The sequence below is a fragment of the Micropterus dolomieu genome, linkage group LG16, assembly GCF_021292245.1.
Source record: "Micropterus dolomieu isolate WLL.071019.BEF.003 ecotype Adirondacks linkage group LG16, ASM2129224v1, whole genome shotgun sequence".
Lineage (NCBI taxonomy): Eukaryota > Metazoa > Chordata > Actinopteri > Centrarchiformes > Centrarchidae > Micropterus > Micropterus dolomieu.
The window spans coordinates 19682602-19703904 of record NC_060165.1 but is presented as its reverse complement, the minus strand read 5'-3'; the positions used below and the strand labels follow the sequence as shown (position 1 = coordinate 19703904).

The 21303-nt window shown below is 39.0% G+C and overlaps 1 protein-coding gene across 3 annotated transcripts; it reads right to left on the bottom strand.

Moving 5' to 3' along the window:
* Positions 1-8299: 8299 nt before the first annotated feature.
* Positions 8300-20745, bottom strand: itfg2 (integrin alpha FG-GAP repeat containing 2). Of its 3 annotated transcripts, none has more exons than XR_006828592.1 (12): positions 20326-20745; positions 19272-19367; positions 19153-19194; positions 18891-19068; positions 18644-18783; positions 17216-17364; positions 17031-17125; positions 16854-16907; positions 15382-15473; positions 13761-13921; positions 12015-12105; positions 8300-8442 (listed from the first exon to the last, which is right to left on the bottom strand). XR_006828592.1 is itself a non-coding variant. In XM_046072431.1 (12 exons), exons 1-12 carry the CDS (start codon positions 20419-20421, stop codon positions 8375-8377), a joined length of 1302 nt encoding a protein of 433 aa, XP_045928387.1. In that variant the 5' UTR covers positions 20422-20744; the 3' UTR covers positions 8300-8374. The 3 variants fall into 3 exon arrangements, 1 of the variants encoding a protein (XP_045928387.1); XR_006828591.1 differs by having other exon boundaries at positions 13804-13921; XM_046072431.1 differs by having other exon boundaries at positions 12015-12188; positions 13804-13921; positions 20326-20744.
* Positions 20746-21303: the final 558 nt, after the last annotated feature.

The following is a 21303-nucleotide window of genomic DNA, read 5'->3' as shown; positions in this document are numbered from 1 at the left end:
GAGAGAGCAGAGGGGAGAACAGAGAGAGAGCCAGGCAGAGGGATACTGGAGGGAACAGACATGACAGATTACTGAACACATAACAGATCAGAGGAATAAGTATAAACTAATAAAGGCACAAGCAGACATATCCCCACAAAACTAACACAGACTGAAGCTAAGTAAAACACTGAACAGGGAACTAAAACACCAAGAAGACAGACACAGGTGACCGACAGAGACGGACATGAGTGAAACCCAAAACACAACAGATTATATAACTGATACTGGACATAGGACAGAACCCAAAACACTAAGACATGAACCGAGACACAGAAAAAGGAGCTAAGACACAGAATACAGAGCAGACTAAACTAAAATAATGCAGACGAGGAACAAGAAGTAAATACTAAAAACATAACCAAGGCACAAGACTGGGAACAAAGACAAAGAACTAAAACACAGGACCAAGAGCTAAGATAAAAGACGAGACATAAACTACTAAGGACAAGGAACTAGAGAAACAGGCAAATAGATAGACATATAAAACAATGGTAAAAACTACAACTCATAACACTGTTTGTCTCTCTCTGTGCTTGAGGTTGGCCTAGCTGGGCTGTCTCTCAACACTAGATCAAATCAATGATTTGTAATTGATATGTTATCCGACAGCCTAATTATTTAAAAGTAATATTCATTCTGGCTGGAATAAACACAATGATAGTTGACTATTTCACATCTTTGCTGAGCAGTTTTGTGAAAAAGGAATTAAAGGCCTGTCCCAAATGTAGGCAGAGTGAGTGCAGGGAATGAAGCAAATAAAAGCCTGACCTATTAATTGAAGTATTAAGGTAGTCACATTTTCGGCTCCTAAATACAAGCTGAACATTATGTGCATTACAAGGCTACAGCAAGATTTGTTGCATTGAACTGCATTAAGACTCCCATGTGCTCTTGTCATTTCTCCTCCTGCAGCGTCTTAAAGTCTGAAGATGGGCTTTAGCTCGAAACTCTGAATTATGTTCTTTTAAAGCCTGGGCATAATTATCCTCATTGAAGCAAAAAGACACATCCCTGCAATTTGTGATTCATCAACATTGTATTCAAGGTGTACGAGACATGTAAATGAATAGCGTTTCTGTGGGTGAGTGAATCACTCGCCATCGTAAGCTGGTTCAACATGGGTTGTACAATCAAACATAATAGCTGCATATATTTCTCTGAAATCATATTCAGCATATTCAGGTATATGGACGAGACAATGGGTCAAAAAGTATTTTGATTGATGAGGATTATAACTAAGTTACATAAATGGGTACAGGGTTACATAAATGGCAGGCAATGATTACAGCTGTTCAATGTTTTGCAGTGGGGCTTCAGTGCTTATTTTCCTCTCATTTAGACACACGGGACCAACAAATTCAAGGATTCAAGTCTATGTCACAAATACAAGTAATATGTGTAGCAAAATGCAAGACTAGCGTGAAAAATAAGGATTAGAAAAAGGAAATATAAAGGACAAAAATTCAAGATAGAAGATGATACGTTCATGTTTTTTTTTTCAAAGGTGATGGACCTGAATGAGTTTAGGGTGGGCTGTAACGGAGTGAATAGAGGTAAGACTTCGGTCTTAAAAAATCTCTACCGATAGTGCTTCTTTGAGTGACAGGTCGTACCGAAGATAAGAAGCGCGGTGGGCAAATGCTCCGAAACCAACTTATTTCTTTGTTATCAGAAGGAATTACCAGGAGACCAGCATTGAGAGAGTGAAGAGGGAGTGCTGGTGTATATGGGATTGTATGGTGTCCATGCAAAACCTTATATGTTAAAATTAGGACCTTAAAATTAGCTCTAGCTTGCACTGGTAGCCAGTGAAGAGTCAAATTGCTGTTTTTTGTCAATATCCTAGCTGCAGCATTTAGAACAAATAAACTTTTAGTAGTAGTAGAACAGATTGTGTGCTTTAAGAGTGGGGGTGGGCTGTCAGCTCATGTTCACTTCACCGAGGAGATTTTCTTCATTTCGGGCATTTCTTTTTGCAGATTAAGCTTACAAGTCTTTGGAAAATAAGTTTATCAAGACCCTTTAAAGCTGGATGAAAGCATTATAATTCTGTCTCTATTCAGTTTATTAAAGGTTTTTTCATAAAGACTAAACTTAATGTCTTGAATTTATTTTTTATTCACACATTCCTTAAATGTGTCAGATGAGAAAATGTGAAGCTGCAAAAGTGTTTATATAATATTTATCTGATAACAAGCAAGACTGCAGCATCCACTTATTGAAGAGCATGTACAGAGAAGCCCCAAGGGGAGTGTGGTTGCATGCTGTCAGGTTCTATAGACTTGACTCCTCGTGATGGGTTTATTACTCAGCAAAATGTCTCATGGCAGTGGTCTTTAATAAACATCAAAGCCATGGTATATGTTGAAGTCACAACTTTTTTTTGGCTTGTGGCTTCCATAAACAAAGCTGTACCTTTAATGTTAGACACTGATCTTAGACAGTAACTTCAGCCATGCTAGCAATTTCAGTCATACTGACACAATGAGACAAATGTTTCAACAATCAAATGAATTGATATAAAAATTTGTTCAGACATTCATGGTCGCAAGATAATGAATCCCACTGACTTTGGTGATCTGTTGACTTTTCCTTTAGTGCCACCATGAAGGAGACATATATATGGTTGTGAGTGAACTATCGGATAGACTGCCATGAAATTTGGTCCACATATTCATGACCTCCTCAGGTTAAATTGAACAACTTTGGTGATCTCTTAAAGTGTATCTAGTGCCATCATTAGGTCCAATTTTTAATTTGTTCAATACTTTGGTTTATGACCAAATATTAATACCTAAACTAATAACATTCTCATCAGCCTCAGTATTTTGTGTTTTGAGCTAATTGCCAGATTTTAACATGCTAACACACTAAAGTAAGATGGTGAACATGGTGAAGATTATACCTGCCAAACATCCACATTAGCATTGTGAGCACGTTAGCATGCTGACATTTGCATTTAGTTCAAGTGCAACTACAGCCTCAAGGAGCTGCTAGCTTGGCTTTAGACTTTAAGTTCTTATTATATTCCCTATTCAGTCCTATTTATATGATATTTACTGGATAGCCTAGATAGAAATGTTTTATTTACAATTAAAAAATAGATTAAAAATGTTGTTTACTTGGTGCGTTAAGACCATAAAAATCTGCAACTGAAGGTAAACTGGTTCACAGTCTTTTGAATATAATATTTTCTGTATCTGAATTCTTTTGTGATGTCGGAGAGTAACAACCTATATATAAAAAAAGGATTATTTAACCTCAAGTGAAATATAGTCCTGCTGGTGACAATGAGTTAAAACTTTAAATCCAGAAAACCTCCCTTTGTTGCCTCTCAAAGTTACATCCCATGTGTAGCTTCAAAAGGCAAAGATTTCAGTTGTTTTGGAAATCTTTAAAATTATCCCTAAAACCCATGACTCAAGAATAAAAACCAAAGTAATAGAGGTTGTGTGCAATTTTTCTTCCTAAAATAAGTTTGGGTTCCATGATAACCTTTTATAATAATAATAACTTTGATTTATATAGCGCCTTTCACAAACCCAAGGACGCTTAACAAACAAAAAAAAAGAGGGGGGGGGGGGGTGTTTCGGGTAAGAGGTGAGAGGTGTGAGGCCAGGGGAGATTAAATCCCATAAACCCCAGTGAAGAGGTACGTTTTAAGCTGGGTTTTAAAGGTTGTTAAAGAGGAGGCAGAGCGGATAGCAAGAGGAAGCTTGTTCCAGAGTGATGGTGCACTGACACAGAAAGCTCTGTCACCAAATGTCCAGAGCCTGGAATTAGGGATAGTAAGCAGGTCCTTGTCAGAGGACCGCACGGACCGTGACTGAGTGTAGGGATGGAGTAGATCTGTGAGGTACTGAGGTGCAAGTCCATGGAGAAATTTGTATGTCAGTAGGAGGATTTTATATTTGATCCGGGACTTAATTGGCAGCCAGTGGAGCTTCTTCAGGATGGGAGTGATGTGAGTGAGCATCCTAGCCGCGGAGTTCTGGACATACTGGAGTCTGTCAGTAGCCTTGCTGGGCAGACCGAACAGGATACCGTTGCAATAGTCAAGTCGGGAGGTAATGAAGGCGTGGATGAGGGTCTCAGCTACAGAGTTGGAGAGCCACTGTCGGAGTCTGGAGATGTTCTTAAGATGGTAAAAGGCAGTTTCAGTAGTGTTTTTGATGTGCTGTTGAAAGGAGAGGGTGGTGTCCATGATGACGCCCAGGTTGCGTACTTGAGGGGATGCAGAGATTGAGCAGCCATCCACATCCAATGTGATGTCACCAACCTTTTTGAGAAGTTCTGTTTTGTCTTTATTGAGTTTGAGGAGGTTACTGTCCATCCAGTTCTTGATGTCCTTCAGGCAGTTGATAAGCGGCACTGGTGGAAGGGGAGTACATGACTTAGTGCTGATGTAGAGCTGGGTGTCATCAGCGTAGCAGTGGAAGAAGAGCCCATGTTTCCGGATGATCATCCCAAGGGGTAGCATGTAGATATTGAATAGTAGCGGGCCAAGCACCGATCCTTGAGGCACTCCATGTGAGACTGGCGCCAATTCAGAGCAAGTGCCCTTAAGGGTGATGTATTGTTGCCTGTTGGTGAGATAGGATTGAAACCAAGAATACACAGTACCAGTGAGGCCAATGAGTTCGGAGAGGCGAGTGAGAAGAATGGAGTGGGAGACTGTATCGAAAGCTGCAGAAAGGTCGAGAAGAATTAAGATGCTGACATGGCCAGTCAGCTGCCATGAGAAGGTCATTTGTGATTTTGATGAGGGCAGTTTCTGTGCTACGATGTGTCCTAAAGCCAGATTGAAATGGCTCGTAGAGGTTGTGATGCAGCATATGATGGTTGAGTTGGGCAGCCACAGGTCTTTCCAATAATTTGCATGTAAAAGGTAGGTTAGAGATTGGGCGGTAGTGGTTTGGATCATCTGGGTCCAGGCCAGGTTTTTTGAGTGTAGGGATCACCGCCGCAGTTTTAAAGCTGGTGGGGACCCCCCAGAAAACAGCGAGGTGTTGATGATGTTGACCAGTGTGGGACCCAGAGTTGGAAGACATGCCTTGACCAAGGCAGTCGGCATTGGATCCTGTTTACTGGTCGAGGCCTTAGCTTTTGACATTAGCTCAAGAACTTGAGCTGTATTAAGCGGGAGCAGTGACTGCTACATGTATCCACACTGTGTGACAACGAGATCTCTAGAGGCAATATCCCCTGTTGGCCAACTTCCAGATGGCACTAACGCTGCTAAAAAAGGGCAATTTGGGCTTTGGTTATAGTCAATAAAAGAAATGTTGTGGCTAAAATTGTCCATACACATACAAATCCACACAGCTCAGTAAGTAAGATCACAAAAAAGCCATTACCGCTGTGTGTCCCAGGGTCAGATGTCTAAGATGTGTTTTATGTACACCCTTCCTGCAAAAGTCATAGTCACACAGGATTCATCACAGAAAACCCGGGAGGACTTTGCACACTAACCGGCTGACATTTTCTTAGAATAGAATTAGGAGACAGGAGGGTGACTGATACACAACCAGGTCCACACTAACAGACTGTAAATCCATGTATAACATGATCCATAAGAACAACAACACAATGTAGTGGTCTGGTCCTGCTTGACCATTAATGGTCATAAACACAAATCAGTCTGATGTTGCTGCACAGGAATGTTCCACCACCAGGACAAACTCCAGCTGAACAGTGGATGTGTTGATTTTCTGATTCAACAGAACATAACAAGGTTAACCATCCAGCAATGTAAATGACTACTTGACATAAACACACTCAAACATATTATCATAATAAATCAATATAACATATGGCCAAAAGTATGTGAACACCCCAGTGCACCACTTTTGTTTACTTTTTTTCAGGGACTGCTTTTCATGCTTTATGCTGGGCCTCTTGGTTCTACTTAATCAATTAGTTCCTAATACTGCAGCATACAATGATATTTTAGACCAGTGCTTCCCAATGTTCTTTGTCTGCCTAATGCATTCCCACAGCATCAGATAAGTTCAAGTACCCCTTTATCAACAACACAATGTGTCTGTTTTAGGGCTGCAACTAACAATTATTTTCATCATGGATTATTCTGCTCTCTATTTTCTCCATTAATCATCTGTTTTGTCTATAAAATGTCAGGAAAAAAATGCAGATCACAATTTCCTAAAGCTCAAAGTGCCATATTCAAGTATGATGTTTGTCCGACCAGTAGTCCAAAACTCAAAAATACAAAGTTTGCAATGATACAAACAGAGAAAAGCAGCAAATTCTCCTATCTGAGAAGCTGTGACAGCAGAATGATCGAAAAATCTGTTATTTGTCTGTCAATCGACTAATCAATTCTGTTGTAGTCTGTTTAAATTTAATTTAAACTGGATGTTGTTAGAATAATATAACAATAATAATATTCTTCTGATCTTGGAATTGTCTATGTTAAGGCTTGGTGTATTCTTTTCCTCCAGTAGGTTTGTTCATATTTGCATTCATGCTCCTACCACTGCAGAAGCCAGAGCTTCCAACCATTTATCCCACACTTTTATACATTTGGACTTTTTATTACTAGTTTTCACCTACTCTTAATCGTGGCACATGGTGTTAAGGTATAACAACTGATTCAGGTTGGTTTATTTGGCTTATTGTAGCTAACGCGCTTGTGGGAGCAAATCCCTGGTGGAAAGACTGAAACCAGAAGAAGGGAGGCTGTTACAGTAATAGATCAGTGCCCATGGTTTTGGAATAACATTCAAATACACCAGTACACACACACCAATTATATATGGGTGTATGTTCAACAGTCCATAAAAAGGCCTTAATGCTACAAAACTACACCTCCAAGTAGCTTAAAGTACACATAAAATACTTTCTTACTTCAATTGTTATTAGGAGGATTTCACTTTTAAGTCTGACAAAATCAAGTAATGGCAATCAACACACAACCAAACAACTTGATTAGTGCACCTCTGAGAGGAGGGACAGGGCCCTATAGGCAAAACTTGCCCCTGGCACGTCTCTAAAGGGCAGAAACACAGGAGAGATGAGAGGCTGTGTCCTACCAGGACACCTGAGCCTGCATTTACCCTTAGGCAGACAAACACCCTCGCTTACACAGACACAAACACACACACAGCTCATTTATACTGCATGAGAAAACGAGAGGCAGTGTACATAGGTGGTTATAGGATCCTCCCGTTGGGAACAGTGGGTGAGTATCCCCAATACTTCCAACCGTCCCGCCCTGCAGGTGCTCCGCTCAAGTGCGTCACTTTAGGTTGAAAAGTGGTAGAGACATAAGGGCTCATATTAGGGGCGTGATGATGCATGATAAGAAGACAAAAAGATTTTTAACACTATTTTGAAGTAATAGGAAAAGATAAAATATTTGAACTGGGGGTCTGGAGATCCTCCCCCAGAAAATTTTTGCATTAAACACTTGATTTCCTGCATTCAGGAGACATTTTCTGCTCCATTTTACAGTGGCAATGTCTTTATTTATATAAAGGGAAACTTTAACAAAAATTAAGCTGGCATGTGACAATTCATAAATATAAAAATATAACAGAATATAATGCAGTAAACAGCAGCTTGTTTTTTTTAGCTTAAGTTACTTTTTGGACAATGAATTTGTTTCTCCTATATTTAAATTACATTGCATGTTCTCTTATTGTGCAAATAAACCTTTCTCAAAGCATTTTCATTTGTTAGTTAACATTTCTTGGTGCAAGCTATTTTTCAGAAGATTTTTAACAAATGTTTTCATACAGTGATGGGAACAAAATCAGCCATTTCTAAATGTGGTGGGGACATGTCCCCAGGTCCCCAGTGTAAATGACACCTATGGCACCGCTGCTCATCTGAAAAACAACACAGCCGTCTTGCTGCCATGTAATATCTCATTAAGTAACAAATGTTGTATTATGTAATATCTGCAGCACTTTGTCTTTGAGATGATACACTAGATAACATAAAACACTAAAGGGGACAAAAAGGACAAAGGCACTCACTATGTTTGACCACAGAGCCCTTTGTCATCAGCTTGTCAGCACTGACTCACTCACAAATTCACACACTCACAGGTGAAAACAGCAGGTTAAACAGTATAGCATTTCTCCTGCATTGTGCCTCATGCTTTCATCCTCTCTCAGTCTTGTGAAAAGCAATCTGGGCGGGCAGAATATAGAGGCAGTGCTTACATTACAGGCAGCTATGCACAAACCTGACACGTCTATCTGCGGGGAACACAAATAAGATTGACGGCACATGAGACAGACATGCAGTGTTTATTAACAAAGTATTTACAGTCAGGGGAAAAACAGAGACAGCAATGTGTTGATGTCTAAGTCTGTGAATCCTTGTAGAGAACATTTGCAACCAGTGCTCTCACTGCTGCTGGGTCTTCAGTGTCTGTGGAGGGAAAACACAAATGTGGCAATGACCATTAACATGAGACTCAGTGTGTGAGCAGATGAACATTAGAAGGACTTTATTAACAGTTTAAACTTCTTCTTTGGTAGGAAGTCAAACTATATTCAAATAGAAGTACACTTACAAATGTTCTTCTTACATTTTTCTTTACAGTCATGCTAGCAACTCTAGGGATAGAAATGTTGATCTAGACTGAAAAATTTCAACAACTACCGGATGGACTACCAGGAAATTCTGTATACTCAAGATAAATCCTGATACTTCCGGTGATCCCCTGAGTACTTACCACCTGCAAAACTAACAGATTCCCATCAGCTGTACTAACTGAGGTTAGCATGCTAACAAGCTAAATGAAGATGGTGAACATAGTGAATGCTTAGCATCAGCATATTAGCATTGTCACTATGAGCATGTTAGCATTTAGCTCACAGCTGTGCCTACATACAGCTTCATAAAGCTGCTAGCATGGCTGAAGACTCCTTGTCTCGTTACTAAAACACTGACAATAGTCCACTTACACACGGGTGTTTAAAGCTCACACACGCATATCAAATGATTAAATGTAAAGAAAAATGTTCTCCCTATTTCCCTTATTCATGAATTTCCACTTTGTTTCTAGTGTGTAGCAACCTAAAGCATTTCAGATACTTAATATAAAAGGCAACAAGTAGTTCCTTTCTTTGTTTTGGAGACTACATACTAAGCCCAACTATGTCCGGCCTCTTCACAGACAACAGTATAGCACAATTATTGCAGTGTATCATTGTGATTTTGGTGCAATACGCATTTTCAGCCATAAATTCCCAAGCCAGCTTTTACAAAATGTTTAGCATGACCCAAATATATGTTGTTAATATGAGGGCAACCAGAAGACAGATGCTACTTTCAACCCCAAGTGACTTTTTGTGTCCTCTGAACCTGTACTTCACTAATTTTATAGACTTTAACTTTTTAGACTTTAAGTACGTTTTGCTGATAGTACTTTAACTTAAGTAACACTTTTAATGCAATACTTTTACTTGTAGCAGGGTATTTTTACATTGGGATGTTACTACTTTGACCTAAATAATAAATACAAATACTTCTGCTACCACTGCCAATTTCTACACGTGCTTCTCTTTTAACATCTGGTGTAACAAAAATACTCCTTACCTTGCACTGCCCGACGCTACAACTTCTTCTTCTCTAATGAACAATCTAGCTTATGATCAAACTCCTCAGTCACAAATTAAAAACGTAGGAGGAACTATCTATATTACGAAACCTTCCCATGTTGTGATGGAGAACTGACAGATTTTTTGTAATCACCCTTTTGCTAAAGGGCGGTTTTAAGGTGAGTGAACAGCAGGGAAGAGCCTGAGAGCTGCTGCTGACATTTCTCGGAGGTCAGGGCGAGGCAGCTATTACCGCTTTCATTTTTTCCACTTCCTTTTTAACTTTTAGAGTTTGCCACAATTGCTGCATCTGAAATTAAATTCACCTAAAGCAATTTTTGAAGGCACTTTAGTTGCAAGAGACAGATATTTGACATGTGTGCTCTCATGTGGACAAAAACAGTTGACTTAAAAAGCCAAATACGCCCTCCTCCACACTTTATATCAGACACATTTTCACACTTATTTTTCCTCAGTGTGTCCCTCTCTCTTTTTTTCCCTGCAAACCTGCTCTCCTTCTCTCTATTTCCTCGTTCCTAGGCTGCTACATCAGACATTTTCCACACTGGGTTAGGTAACAAGCCTGCAAAATCACATTCAAAAGAAACACAACAGGCCTAGAGGTTGAATTATTAACACAGGCAGCAGGACGCTACGCTAACTCCACCACCAGGCTCCAGAAAAATCAGCTGGAACCTGCATTTTCATGTGCAATCACAATGCTCCAGCAAGTCCTGCTAATCATGTGTTTGTGCGTTATCATCTTTTTTAATAGGTTTCCACTCATTTCACAGAGCTTTTCTGACATGAAGAGGTTGACTAGCTCATCCATGCAGACTTAATAGCACGGACTAATTTGTAATTTAATCAGATTCATCCTCTCCTGTAAAAACATTTTATATATGACACGCAGTGGAGCTGAAAATGCACAAGGACAGAGGCGAGATTAATGTTCGAACAAAAGGAAATTAATAGGAAATAAATAACCATGTTTGCGCATTCACAATGATTAACCCAGCTATTGGCTTAGTTAAACATTGTGTTTGTCAGGAGGACTGTGTTTGGTAAGACCCTGGGCAGCGGAGACACAATTTTAAAGAGACAAAAATCAGAATGCAGTATCTGTGGTCAGTGTGCTTATGGATTACAGCCTTTCTAAAAAATACTTAAGTTTTTTCAGCCCAGTTGACAGAAAAGCTATGGATTTATATACATTTGGATTTAGAAACAGATGCGTAGATTTGTACTGTGCTTTGTTTATTAAGTTGAAGCCCTCCAAATTTGGATTTTATCTTAAAGCTCCGCACAGACTTGTTGTAAATGGATTGTTTCCACTTGATGACCGACAAGTGATCATGAGGTGTTAGTTCTTAAGATGTGATCATTAGCATAATTGATGCACCTAAATTGCTATATAAAGCAGTGGTTCTCAAACTGGGCGCCCCCCCCCCTCCCCCGGTCGGGATTAGAGCCTAAAGATGCATGAATATGATCCATGTGGTGACATAAACAAACAGAAGTGCCCTGATGCTAGCAAGGCTAACCTGAATCTTGTTTATTTCAGTCGCCTCTATTGTTATTGACTGATTAAAATTAAATCCACTTTTACAAACGGGGTGGGGGGTGAACTTTTTTTGGCTTCGGAAGGGGGGCTGACAGAAAAAGGTGGAGAACAACTGATATGAATCAAGTTTCATTTACAAGTCTGGCTGTTACAAATCAGCAGACAAAAACACAAACATAAAATATTTAGCAGAGTCAGTAGTGTTAGGGGAACCGAAACAATTCGAAAATATCAGATGCTAATGATGTGTCAACAGAGCAGCGCTGTACTTTAACAGAAATAAAGACAGAAAGGTTTGACATGCGGTTAGATGCTAAAACGACAGTCAGCCATACTAGCTGCTTTGTAATGGCTGTGCTACAGCAGCGCTTTGAGCAAAATGCCAATATCAGCATGCTAACATGCTCACGATGACACTGTTAAGAGGGTGATGTTCAGCCGGTATAATGGTTAACATGTTATCTTATCTTAGTTTAACGTGTTAGCATGCTAACATTAATAATTAGCACTAAACACAAAGTGCAGCTGAGGCTTGTTTTTCAGGTATTTGGTCATAAACCAAAGAGTTGTTCTTGCACGAGGCCCATTAAACTTCCCAGCATGCTGTAAAATCTGCCATGTGGGGATCATTTCACTCTTTCCTCCTACTTAGTATTCAGGTCAGAGTGTTACAGCTGGATGGCAAACAAGTTGACTGCAAATAGTCACAGTTGGTTTCTTGTCCAATTACAACAACAAACAGGGGAGATATCAGTTTGAATTTGACTGAGGATGCTCTAATCTGAATTTAATCAGCTTCCGAATTACTAGCTCTGTGTTGTTGGTGTACCTACCGACTCCCAGCACCTTCAGGTGGCTCTTAAACATGGGTTTCTCCTCCAGGACCCGTAACATGTTAGTGGACTCCATGCGCTCCAGCTCCACCTTCCAGTAGACATATATTTTGTGACTGAAGCTTACATACACCAGACAGGGGCTGTTCTTACCCTCCTTACATGTATACTGACCTGCAACCGCACAGACAAAACAGAAATAACAATCAACATTCATATTTTACAGGCAGTTTTTGCCCAATATGTGGTTGACACTGCTGTGTTTTACTGGGTTATGTGAATCCCAATGAACACATCAGCAGTCCTCTGCTGCCTGGTTACTATTATGTGTCTCTGTAGCACAGCTAGCGTCCACACAAACAGAGAAACCAATCTAATCTGCCTAAATGATCACACAGAGCAAGCAAAGGGTAGACTGGTTGGGTGGTGATGACACAAACACACACTCGGTAGGTGCAAAGAAACAAACCCCAATGGCATCAGGCAGCTCAGACAAAGTCTCTTTCTCTAATCTACTTACTACTATACATGTCATATTAGCTCCCTCAAATAAACTGTAGCTTGTTCTCTGCAGAAAGATTTGAAAGGACAGAGAAAGTAGCAGGAGTAGCAAAGACTGCGTGACCCTAAAGCTCAATGTTGCCACCTACTGGTGTAATGAGAAATTCTAGCCATGGATTTACTCTCAGCATCCAAAGCAGAAGTTCCCAACCAAGAGCCACTGAAAGGTACCAGGCCTCAATGAGTCAATGATAAAAATGATATAACTGATGTAATAGAGGCTGCTCTAGGCTGTTTTATTTTGCAGAAGTCCCCTTGAACTTGGTGCCTCATATTCATTTAATTCACTCTCTAAAGTTCCCATTATGACAACATATTAATTTTTAATTAAATTAGGTCATCAGTGCACATGATAGTAGCAGCAGTACAGGAAATCTGTGTGAGTACACTACAGTAGTGTTTTAATAAGTAACTTTTATGAAATGCTGTCCAGAGCAAACAAAGTTACTTGTTAGGTAACAGTTGCTTCTTTACATGTCTAAACAGTAACGTAGCAAAATTATCATTCATTTGGAGTCGTGTTTCTGTCCACCTTCACTCTCTTTCAGCTTTTTGGTCTCCCACAATTCCTCTGATGGAAATATCTGTCTCTTTAGCTGCTAAATGCTCCACTATATTCACTAGCTAGTCGCTAAGTGTATCTGTCTGCTGTTTGGTGCTGAGCAGGTAGAGTACAGAGGGGTTTTAAAGCTTTTTCACTGATGAACCAACTCCTAATATTTGTATAACAGTGGCTGATGGAAAAAGTGCATTAAATTCACACTGTTTTGCCAATTATTTGAAAATTCGGTTAAAATCTGTCCTACATTTGGGTGGAAACCTGGCTTGTGTCACATTGTTTTGACATATATATATATATATGTATATATATTATATATTTTGATACATTATATTAAAAATATCAATTATAGATCCAGCTTTATGCTTCTAGTTTTGGTTTTATGCTCGTCCACTCACTCTCGTGGGATCTATTTTCTTTTTGTCTTTCTCTCTCTATCATTTTCTCTCTTATAGAAGCTTATTTGTGTGAGAAATAAATAAATAAATAAACAGATTCACACCTGAACCTTAACTGACAGCGATCTCGTATTGTCATTGTCAATAGAAATATGATCCATGGTGCACAAAAGGTTGGGAACCTCTGCTCCAAAGTAAAAGAGGCAAGCATATAGGAGAAAATCTGACCTGATATATTAGATCATTTGGGGTCAAGCATGAGGTCGCTCACCCGCACAGAAGGCGTTGACATTCTCATCAAACTGGAAACGCACTACTGTCCGATTGTGGTCAATGATGTAGGTTTGACCATCCCAGGCGCACGCTACCACCTCCTCTCTGCCATCTCCCTGGAAGCAAACACACATTCAAAACAAAAACAGAACCTCTGTACTTGTTGCTGGACACATTGATATGGAGCAGCTTTTATCTGTTACATTCAAGATAAATATTAAATATCTTTATGGTTGGACAAATCCAACAATTTGAAGATGTTATTTTGGAGGTCTCTGTGAATTTTATAGATGATATGTAGACGACTAATCGACCAACACTTTAATGTTTGTGTTGTGATGTCTTGTTGAAAAAGTGGTTGTACCCAACACAATCTGATTGAGACAACTCTGTCACTTGGTTGAAGAATGTTACACTGGTTTTCAAAAAAACTAAATCAGGAAAATAAATCACTTTTGGCATGTTTATGGTGTCTTTTCCCCACCAAAGGTAAATTATATTTTCCGATGTATTCTAGTGTCAGAGAGTCTGATGACTTCTATAAATAAAACATGCTCTACCAATAGATTGAGACGTCTGTTAATAGTCAAGACAGCATTGCATAGGTTACCTACCTGCAGTAGATGCCGGCCAGCACAACCCCAGTTTCGAGAAGCAAAGTTGTAGCAGCAGCCGCGTTAAATAGTGACATAATAGTAGTACTGATAAAGTCCCACTTCAAAAAACCTGAACTATCCCTTTAACAAAAGCTGAATATTGTGATATAATACAAAGCTTTCTGTTGTATATTTGTGACATTATTTTATCAGTATGATTTTTCTGACATTTTTTAGTTTATAATAAAATTATAGCCACTACTAATATAAATAGGGGGTGATGGTGCTGATCCTGGTAACAATGATACAACAAAGCTAAATTTAAGTAACAGTTGTGGACATCACTATGTGGTGCAACCTCTCCCCAGAGGGCGTATCTAGATTGAAGAGTAGAGGAAATACTAAATTACAATACAAATCAGCAGAAGTTTATAGAAAACACACAAAACAAGCATCCATCAGCCATCAAATGTTTATTTTGAAGGCAAAATGTATCTTTTAGTGTGTGTTTTAGTCATGGGTCTTCTCTATGAAAAGCATAAAAAGTGTGCATTTCAAAATAAAGTATTTTATTTCACTTTAATGTAGAAAACTATGCAACAAAAAAAAACTGTGTGACTTTAATTTGGCTTTTACAAAACCCACTAATTTATGAAGAATGGACTACAACAATGGATCATTTGGCTGCTAATGAGAGGGTGACTCTATTGAACAAGCCTGATCAATATTTGTTTACATGGGGCTCTTTCACTGCCTGGTTATCTGTTAACTCTTACCCCTATTTTGTACGTGTGTGTTTATGAGTGTATTTTTACTAATAGTTAGTCCTATTAAATACATCATCCTCATTTTTCTATTTTCCCCTTGTTCATACTTGCTTTTTGTTGCTAAGGCCCAACAGAACGAGAAAATGCACAAAGGTTTAATGAAAAATGTAAATAAGCATTAATATAGCCCTACATAAATACACACAAACTCACAGTAACGTCGAGCTTCTGCAGCGCAAAGAGCTGATGATCCACCTGGACGGACCACAACAACTGCTCTGAGCTGTCCATCAGTTTCAGGGTACCTGCAACATTTGAAGGCAAATAATACTATTCTGTTCAACGTGTTTTATATGATACCGCTAGTGTAAAGAATACATCAACAAATCACAAGAAAAACTCTTAAAAAGTTCTTTCTGGCAAACACAAATTCTGAAAGGTTTGCTTTTCATGGCTCCTTTGACACATTTTTGTGTCTGTGTGTGGCTGACTTTTTATGAAAAGGAAAACAGCGACAATGAAAAGTAGAAATCTATTATAAAAAAGCAAAATGGCAAAATGTTCCAACAAAAGGGCACAGCATGAATTCAACCCTGAGTTCAGTATAAACTGTAAACATCTTCTTGCCAACAAGGTGAGAAAATCAAATATGCTTCCACACTGTGGAGTCTATCAGACAAACAATCCCTGAAGTGATGAACAGAAGTGAAATACAGCCAGTAATAGTTTCTCTAAATGTTTCTTAGGTATAATGTAGTTGCTTTTATCTATGCAGAGTAAAATGTTGGCAGCCGGAAGCCTTCAGTGATAATCCCACTGGATCCTCTCTTCTTTAAATATTGATGGACTCTCCAGCTGCTCTGAGAGCTGTTTGCCAGTTATCTGCTGCTTCCAGGAGGATCCTCTACATTGGCAGTATGCCTTCAAAAGTCTTTTCCACTCCACTTCTGGTCCTTATGGTATTACTACTACTCCAAATACAGCAAGTGGATCTCAAGGCATGTGGGGCTTTGCTATGCAAATACCTCATGTTGACTGAATAGATGCTTTCACATCTGATCCAGATGAACAAAACAAATTACACATTGTTGTGTTTAGTTCTGGTCCACTTTGTGTTCCTGATGGCTTTTTAGGAGGAGTAAACATGAATTGGACAGTTTTGATGACATCATCAGCACTACAACAAATTTGGGAGACCTGACAGCAAATTATGCAGCACAGTCGTTATGTTATTTAGGCTGGTTTCACTTTCTGATTGATCAGAGAAAATCCCAGCACTCACATGTTACCAGGGTTACACAATGATGCTGTATCAATATAGGTCATACATCACACTTATGTGGATCAGGAAATCAATTTCTTAACAGCTGACAATCAATCAGCAGATGGATTTAAAAGTAGTTTAGCTTTTGAATTCATGCTAAAATTACATCTGTTGGCTTGTTTTGCTTTCACACCACAAACAAAGAACGCCTGACTCTCCTTTTCAGGCTGTCGCTGCCTGATTGTTTAGTCTGCACCAGAGATCAATTAACAGTTTTCAAATCAGACCAAACGAACCAAACTAAACGGGCAAATGCACCAATATTACTATTATTTCATTCCTTAAACAGGTACGTATAAAAGTACCCAAAATATACTTATCTTTTTTCCAAAAAATAATGTGTTTAAAATTCATGACTTACCATCTAAAGTACAGAGAGCGAACAGCCCACATTTAGAAGATTCCTCTTTTGAGCCTATTGAAAAAAAGACATCCTCTGTAAACATTTATGAACCAAAATCTTTTGGATCTTATGGGTAAACCAATGGTTCAAGAAAAATACACATTACTAATTGGTACAAGGCTTAGTATGTCATACCTTTGCTTATGCTGCCAATTAGATGAGTGGAAACATTTTTGTTGTGTATCCGCCCAGTGGTCACATGAGGAACTACATCTCTGCAAGGTCCCTCACTGTGAGCGAAGAAATCAAAGCATATTTCCAATCACAGTTTCTTATGTCTACAAGTCTATAATATAACTTTTGTTTGTACCAATGTCTACCTCCCAGGGGTGGCGGGGGCCTCTTCTCCAGAGCCGGTGGAGTCCTGCTGTGTCCAGGAACAGAGGAGGATAGCGTAGCCACAGCCAGGCTGAGACACCATCAGCTCTGGTAAACCCTCTGGACCCGGATTCACTGACAGACTGTCCACCTGCACCACAGGCATCATCATTAAACACTGGGGTTTTGATTAATCAGATAATAAGCTTACATGTCAGGGCACGGGAAGCCTTTATATCTCTGCGTTACACCAGAAATATTCCTAACACAGGGGCGGCTGTGGCTTAGAAGTTAGAGTGGGTTGACTGTTAATTGAAAGATCAGCGGTTCAATCCCCAGCCCCTCCAGGCTGCATGTGGAAGTGTCAAGATACTGAACCCTAAATTGCCCCTGGTGGCTGTTCCACCAGTGTATGAATTTGTGTGAAAGGTGAATGCGACATAGTGTAAAAGCGCTTTGTGTGGTCGCAATACAAATACGGAGCATTTGTAACTTTCTTGTAGGGCTGGGCAACAATCATCAATATAGTATAGAAATTTATAAATAAAAGCATGTAAAATATATCTGTTTTAAAATGAAAAGTGCTGTACAGTGTTTAAAATTAAGAAAAAGGAATGTGCAAAATATTGACTAGAGAATGTGTCCAGAGTATGAAGAATATGTGCAATGTGAGAAAACAATATTACGTACATGTTCCTATATTGATATATAAGATGATATGGTACATGTATTTATTTATAAAATAATAAATTATGTTTAAAGTAGGGGTGCAATTAATAATTTCAATATCAATTAATTTGTGGACTATTTTAGATTAACTGATTAATAGTTTAGTCTTTAAAGTGTCATCAATAGTGAAAAATGCCCATCACAAGTTCACAAAGTCCAGGGTGACATTTTCAAATTGATTATTTTGTCTGACCATCGATCCAAAATATTGAATTTACAATCCTATAAAGCTCAGAAAAGCAAATGTTTGGTTTTAATTGCTTGGTTGAATTTTTGACAATGAATAGAAAAAATTTGCGGCTGATAAAATTTTGGGATCGACTAATCAATTTATCATAAACAAATTGTTTTGGTTCTAGATCAAAGCAAATAACTGTGTTCCACTGCATTACATGAGATCAAACTCTTCAATTTCAATTACATTTCTTTATTTAGACAACATAAATCTAAAATAAAAATAATATTAAGATAGAATAAAAGCATGATAAGATCATAACATCATTAATTGCTTTGACTGTACCATATTTACTGAGTGCACAAGTATAAAACCAAACTCTATGAAGCCCCTTTAAGACACACACCTCACATTTTCAGTTAGCAAATGTTGAGATAATAATTAAAGTAGACTACTGCTGTTATCCGGTTTGTAACAAACAAAAAACATTTTGAGGGGGCTTCTGAAGCACTGAAGTGAAGTGTACCTGCCCCTCCAGAAGCCATTTCTTCAGCAGAACCAGCTGTCCAGATCCCAGGTCTGAACTGTCAGACGGCTCCTCCCAGCGGAACGCTCGCACCACTCGGTCTGTGTAGCCCACCACCAGCTCGCTGCGGCCATCACCATCTACAGTGAAGACACACACACACACACACACACACACTCAAATTCAAAAGTAAAATAGACAAGGCGCCTGTATAATTCTGTATATAAGAAATAAAGCCAGGATTTACCAATATCACTAATAATGATGACTTTGGTGTTGGCAGGTATATGTTGGGTGAAGAGGGGCTTCTGGTCGTCAGAGGACATGAATTCATGCTGACTGGATGAATCTGCTTTACTTGAAGTGGCGGCTGTCAGGTCAAAAAGGTGAAACCATCCCTCTGCACCAACAGCTACAACAAAGTTCTGTCAAACACACAACATTGGGAACATCACCACCAAACTATTAACGAGAAGCTGCTGATGATCATTTGTCATTTCATAACTTACCTTTCCTTTGTTGCAGACGTCTCCAACTGCAACACAGGTCAGCTGGCAAACAAAGACACAGTACATGAGCAAGAGGAACAAATGCACTCATGATGTTTTCCACAGTTTTCTGCACTGACCATGCCCACACAGGTTCTGGTGATCCAGGGTTTGGAGTCATCGTTCTTGTACACAAGCAGCTTTCCATTGGTGTCCCCCACAATCAGCTCGTTCAGCTGCAGAGAAAAGAGACAGACAGCACATTTACTTTGTATGAAAGAAAGATTGTTTTGTGTGTGTGTGCAACCACCACTATTTAACCACTCTCACAGATTCTGTGATTTTTATCATGGTGTACGATACGTGGGGGAAATCGTTTTGGCCTCAGTGATGCTGCATACAATACAAACAATAAATAATTTACAATCTACAAACAAACAGACTTCTAAAAGACATTTTACATGTCACCGTATTTTCATTGCACGGGAAGGTAGCAGTATATTGCTTAAGGATTAACTTTGGGTTTGTAAATTACTTTTATTAAGAAGGCTGTTAGAAAACGGCACAAATTAGTTTTTAAAATGATCGATCGTCTACATTTGAGGACTCTCCATCTGCCTGATGGTAAAAGCTCGTCCTCAGAGTGACATGGGATGAATCGTCTAAGACTCTCTGTCCTCCTTTTAAAACTGACTTTTTTCTTTGGAGGAATCTGTGTTCTTCCCTACCCATTATGGCAGTCTTTGTGAGTTGAGCCAGTTTAGATTTAGACAGTACATGTAGATTCCAATACCGTGCTTGTATACCGTATTTTATTAGACTTTCCAATACTGCCTGATAACATAAGCATTAGTTTCTGGTTCACACCGTCCAACCATCTCAGGAAGCATAATCTCTGCTGGAGTCTGGAGCAAAGACTATTAACATGGGTTTGCCAGGTAAAGTTTAGGTCATGATATTTTGCTTTTACCTGCTTTATTTGACTAACTTATCTTATGGTATCTCTGGTGTATGCACATCCCAATGTTGTATTCAGGTGTGTTGGCAAGAAGACAGAAACAATGCCAAGAAATAAAAGCCTCATGCACTCAGAATAAAACATCGAGCACATCTATGGCCTCACATCTTCCTCGGACATGCTCTGCTGCGAACAGATTGACCTTTAAATGAATATAGTGAACTTAGCTTCATTACCGAGTCGTTGTCTGCATCTCCCAGACAGATAGCGTGAGGAAAAAGAGTTCCTGTAAAATCCAAGCTAACACGCTGAACGTAGTTCAAGGACCGCATAGTTAGCTAACTATATTCCAAGCTGAGCTACCTTAATGGTTGGGCAGCTGCTCTTATCATTAGTTAGAGTTAAGATCAGTCATGAGTTGATAAGTATATTACTAGCTAAGATTAGCTCTCATAGCCTAATGACTTAAAATGAACGATATCCTCTCCCAGACATCGCGACATAAAATCACATCATTACTACGTAACTGTTTTTTAAATGCCTCTTTGTTGTTTGTTTTCAAGCCTATGTATTTATATGTTTTGTGGCTAAATAACTGTACAGTTGCTAACTCGGTTAATACACGCACTGCTTCCTAGTAAACAAAATCACGTGACCTTGGAACGTACGGAAGCGCAGTAGAGACCAAATTGTCTATGTTGCAACCCTACACGCTTCTTCTATTCCTGCGTTTATTTATTTTATTTATTTACCAGAAACGGTGCACATTAATCAACAATTAGGTTACACTTCTATATAAATTAAAGGGAGTTAGCTAAATAGCTAATTTTCATCCGTAGTCCCTGAGCCGGTTGTAAATAATTAGAGCCCAATATCGTTAGTACAGCGTTTCAATAAGTAGGCAAGGCCTACTGCAAGAGAAAAAATACATTATAATACATAAGTACATTACAAAAGTGATAGAAGTATATAAAAATAAAATTAGTGGCAAATATCACCAGTATAGTGCCTTTCCTCGTATGTGTAAAATACTACTTGGCAATAAAGCTCCTTCTGATTCTAAACAAGTACTGCAAGCAAAGTAAAATACAAGAGAATACATTTTTAGACCTACATGACAAAAATGACTTGAGTAAAAGCATTAACATTATGTAAAGTGCTGAAGATAGGTAGTTGTATTGCTAGTGTTTTGCCTGAAGCCATGTCTAAATGTA

Excerpts from the sequence above, each read along its gene's own strand:
- itfg2 (XM_046072431.1), bottom strand. The coding sequence starts at position 20,421 with ATGCGGTCCTTGAACTACGTTCAGCGTGTTAGCTTGGATTTTACAGGA. Across the intron at positions 17,126-17,215 it reads GCCCCCGCCACCCCTGGGAG|TGAGGGACCTTGCAGAGATG; the intron begins GTAGACATTGGT and ends CTTCGCTCACAG. Across the intron at positions 12,189-13,803 it reads TGTCAACGCCTTCTGTGCGG|GTCAGTATACATGTAAGGAG; the intron begins GTGAGCGACCTC and ends GTGCGGTTGCAG.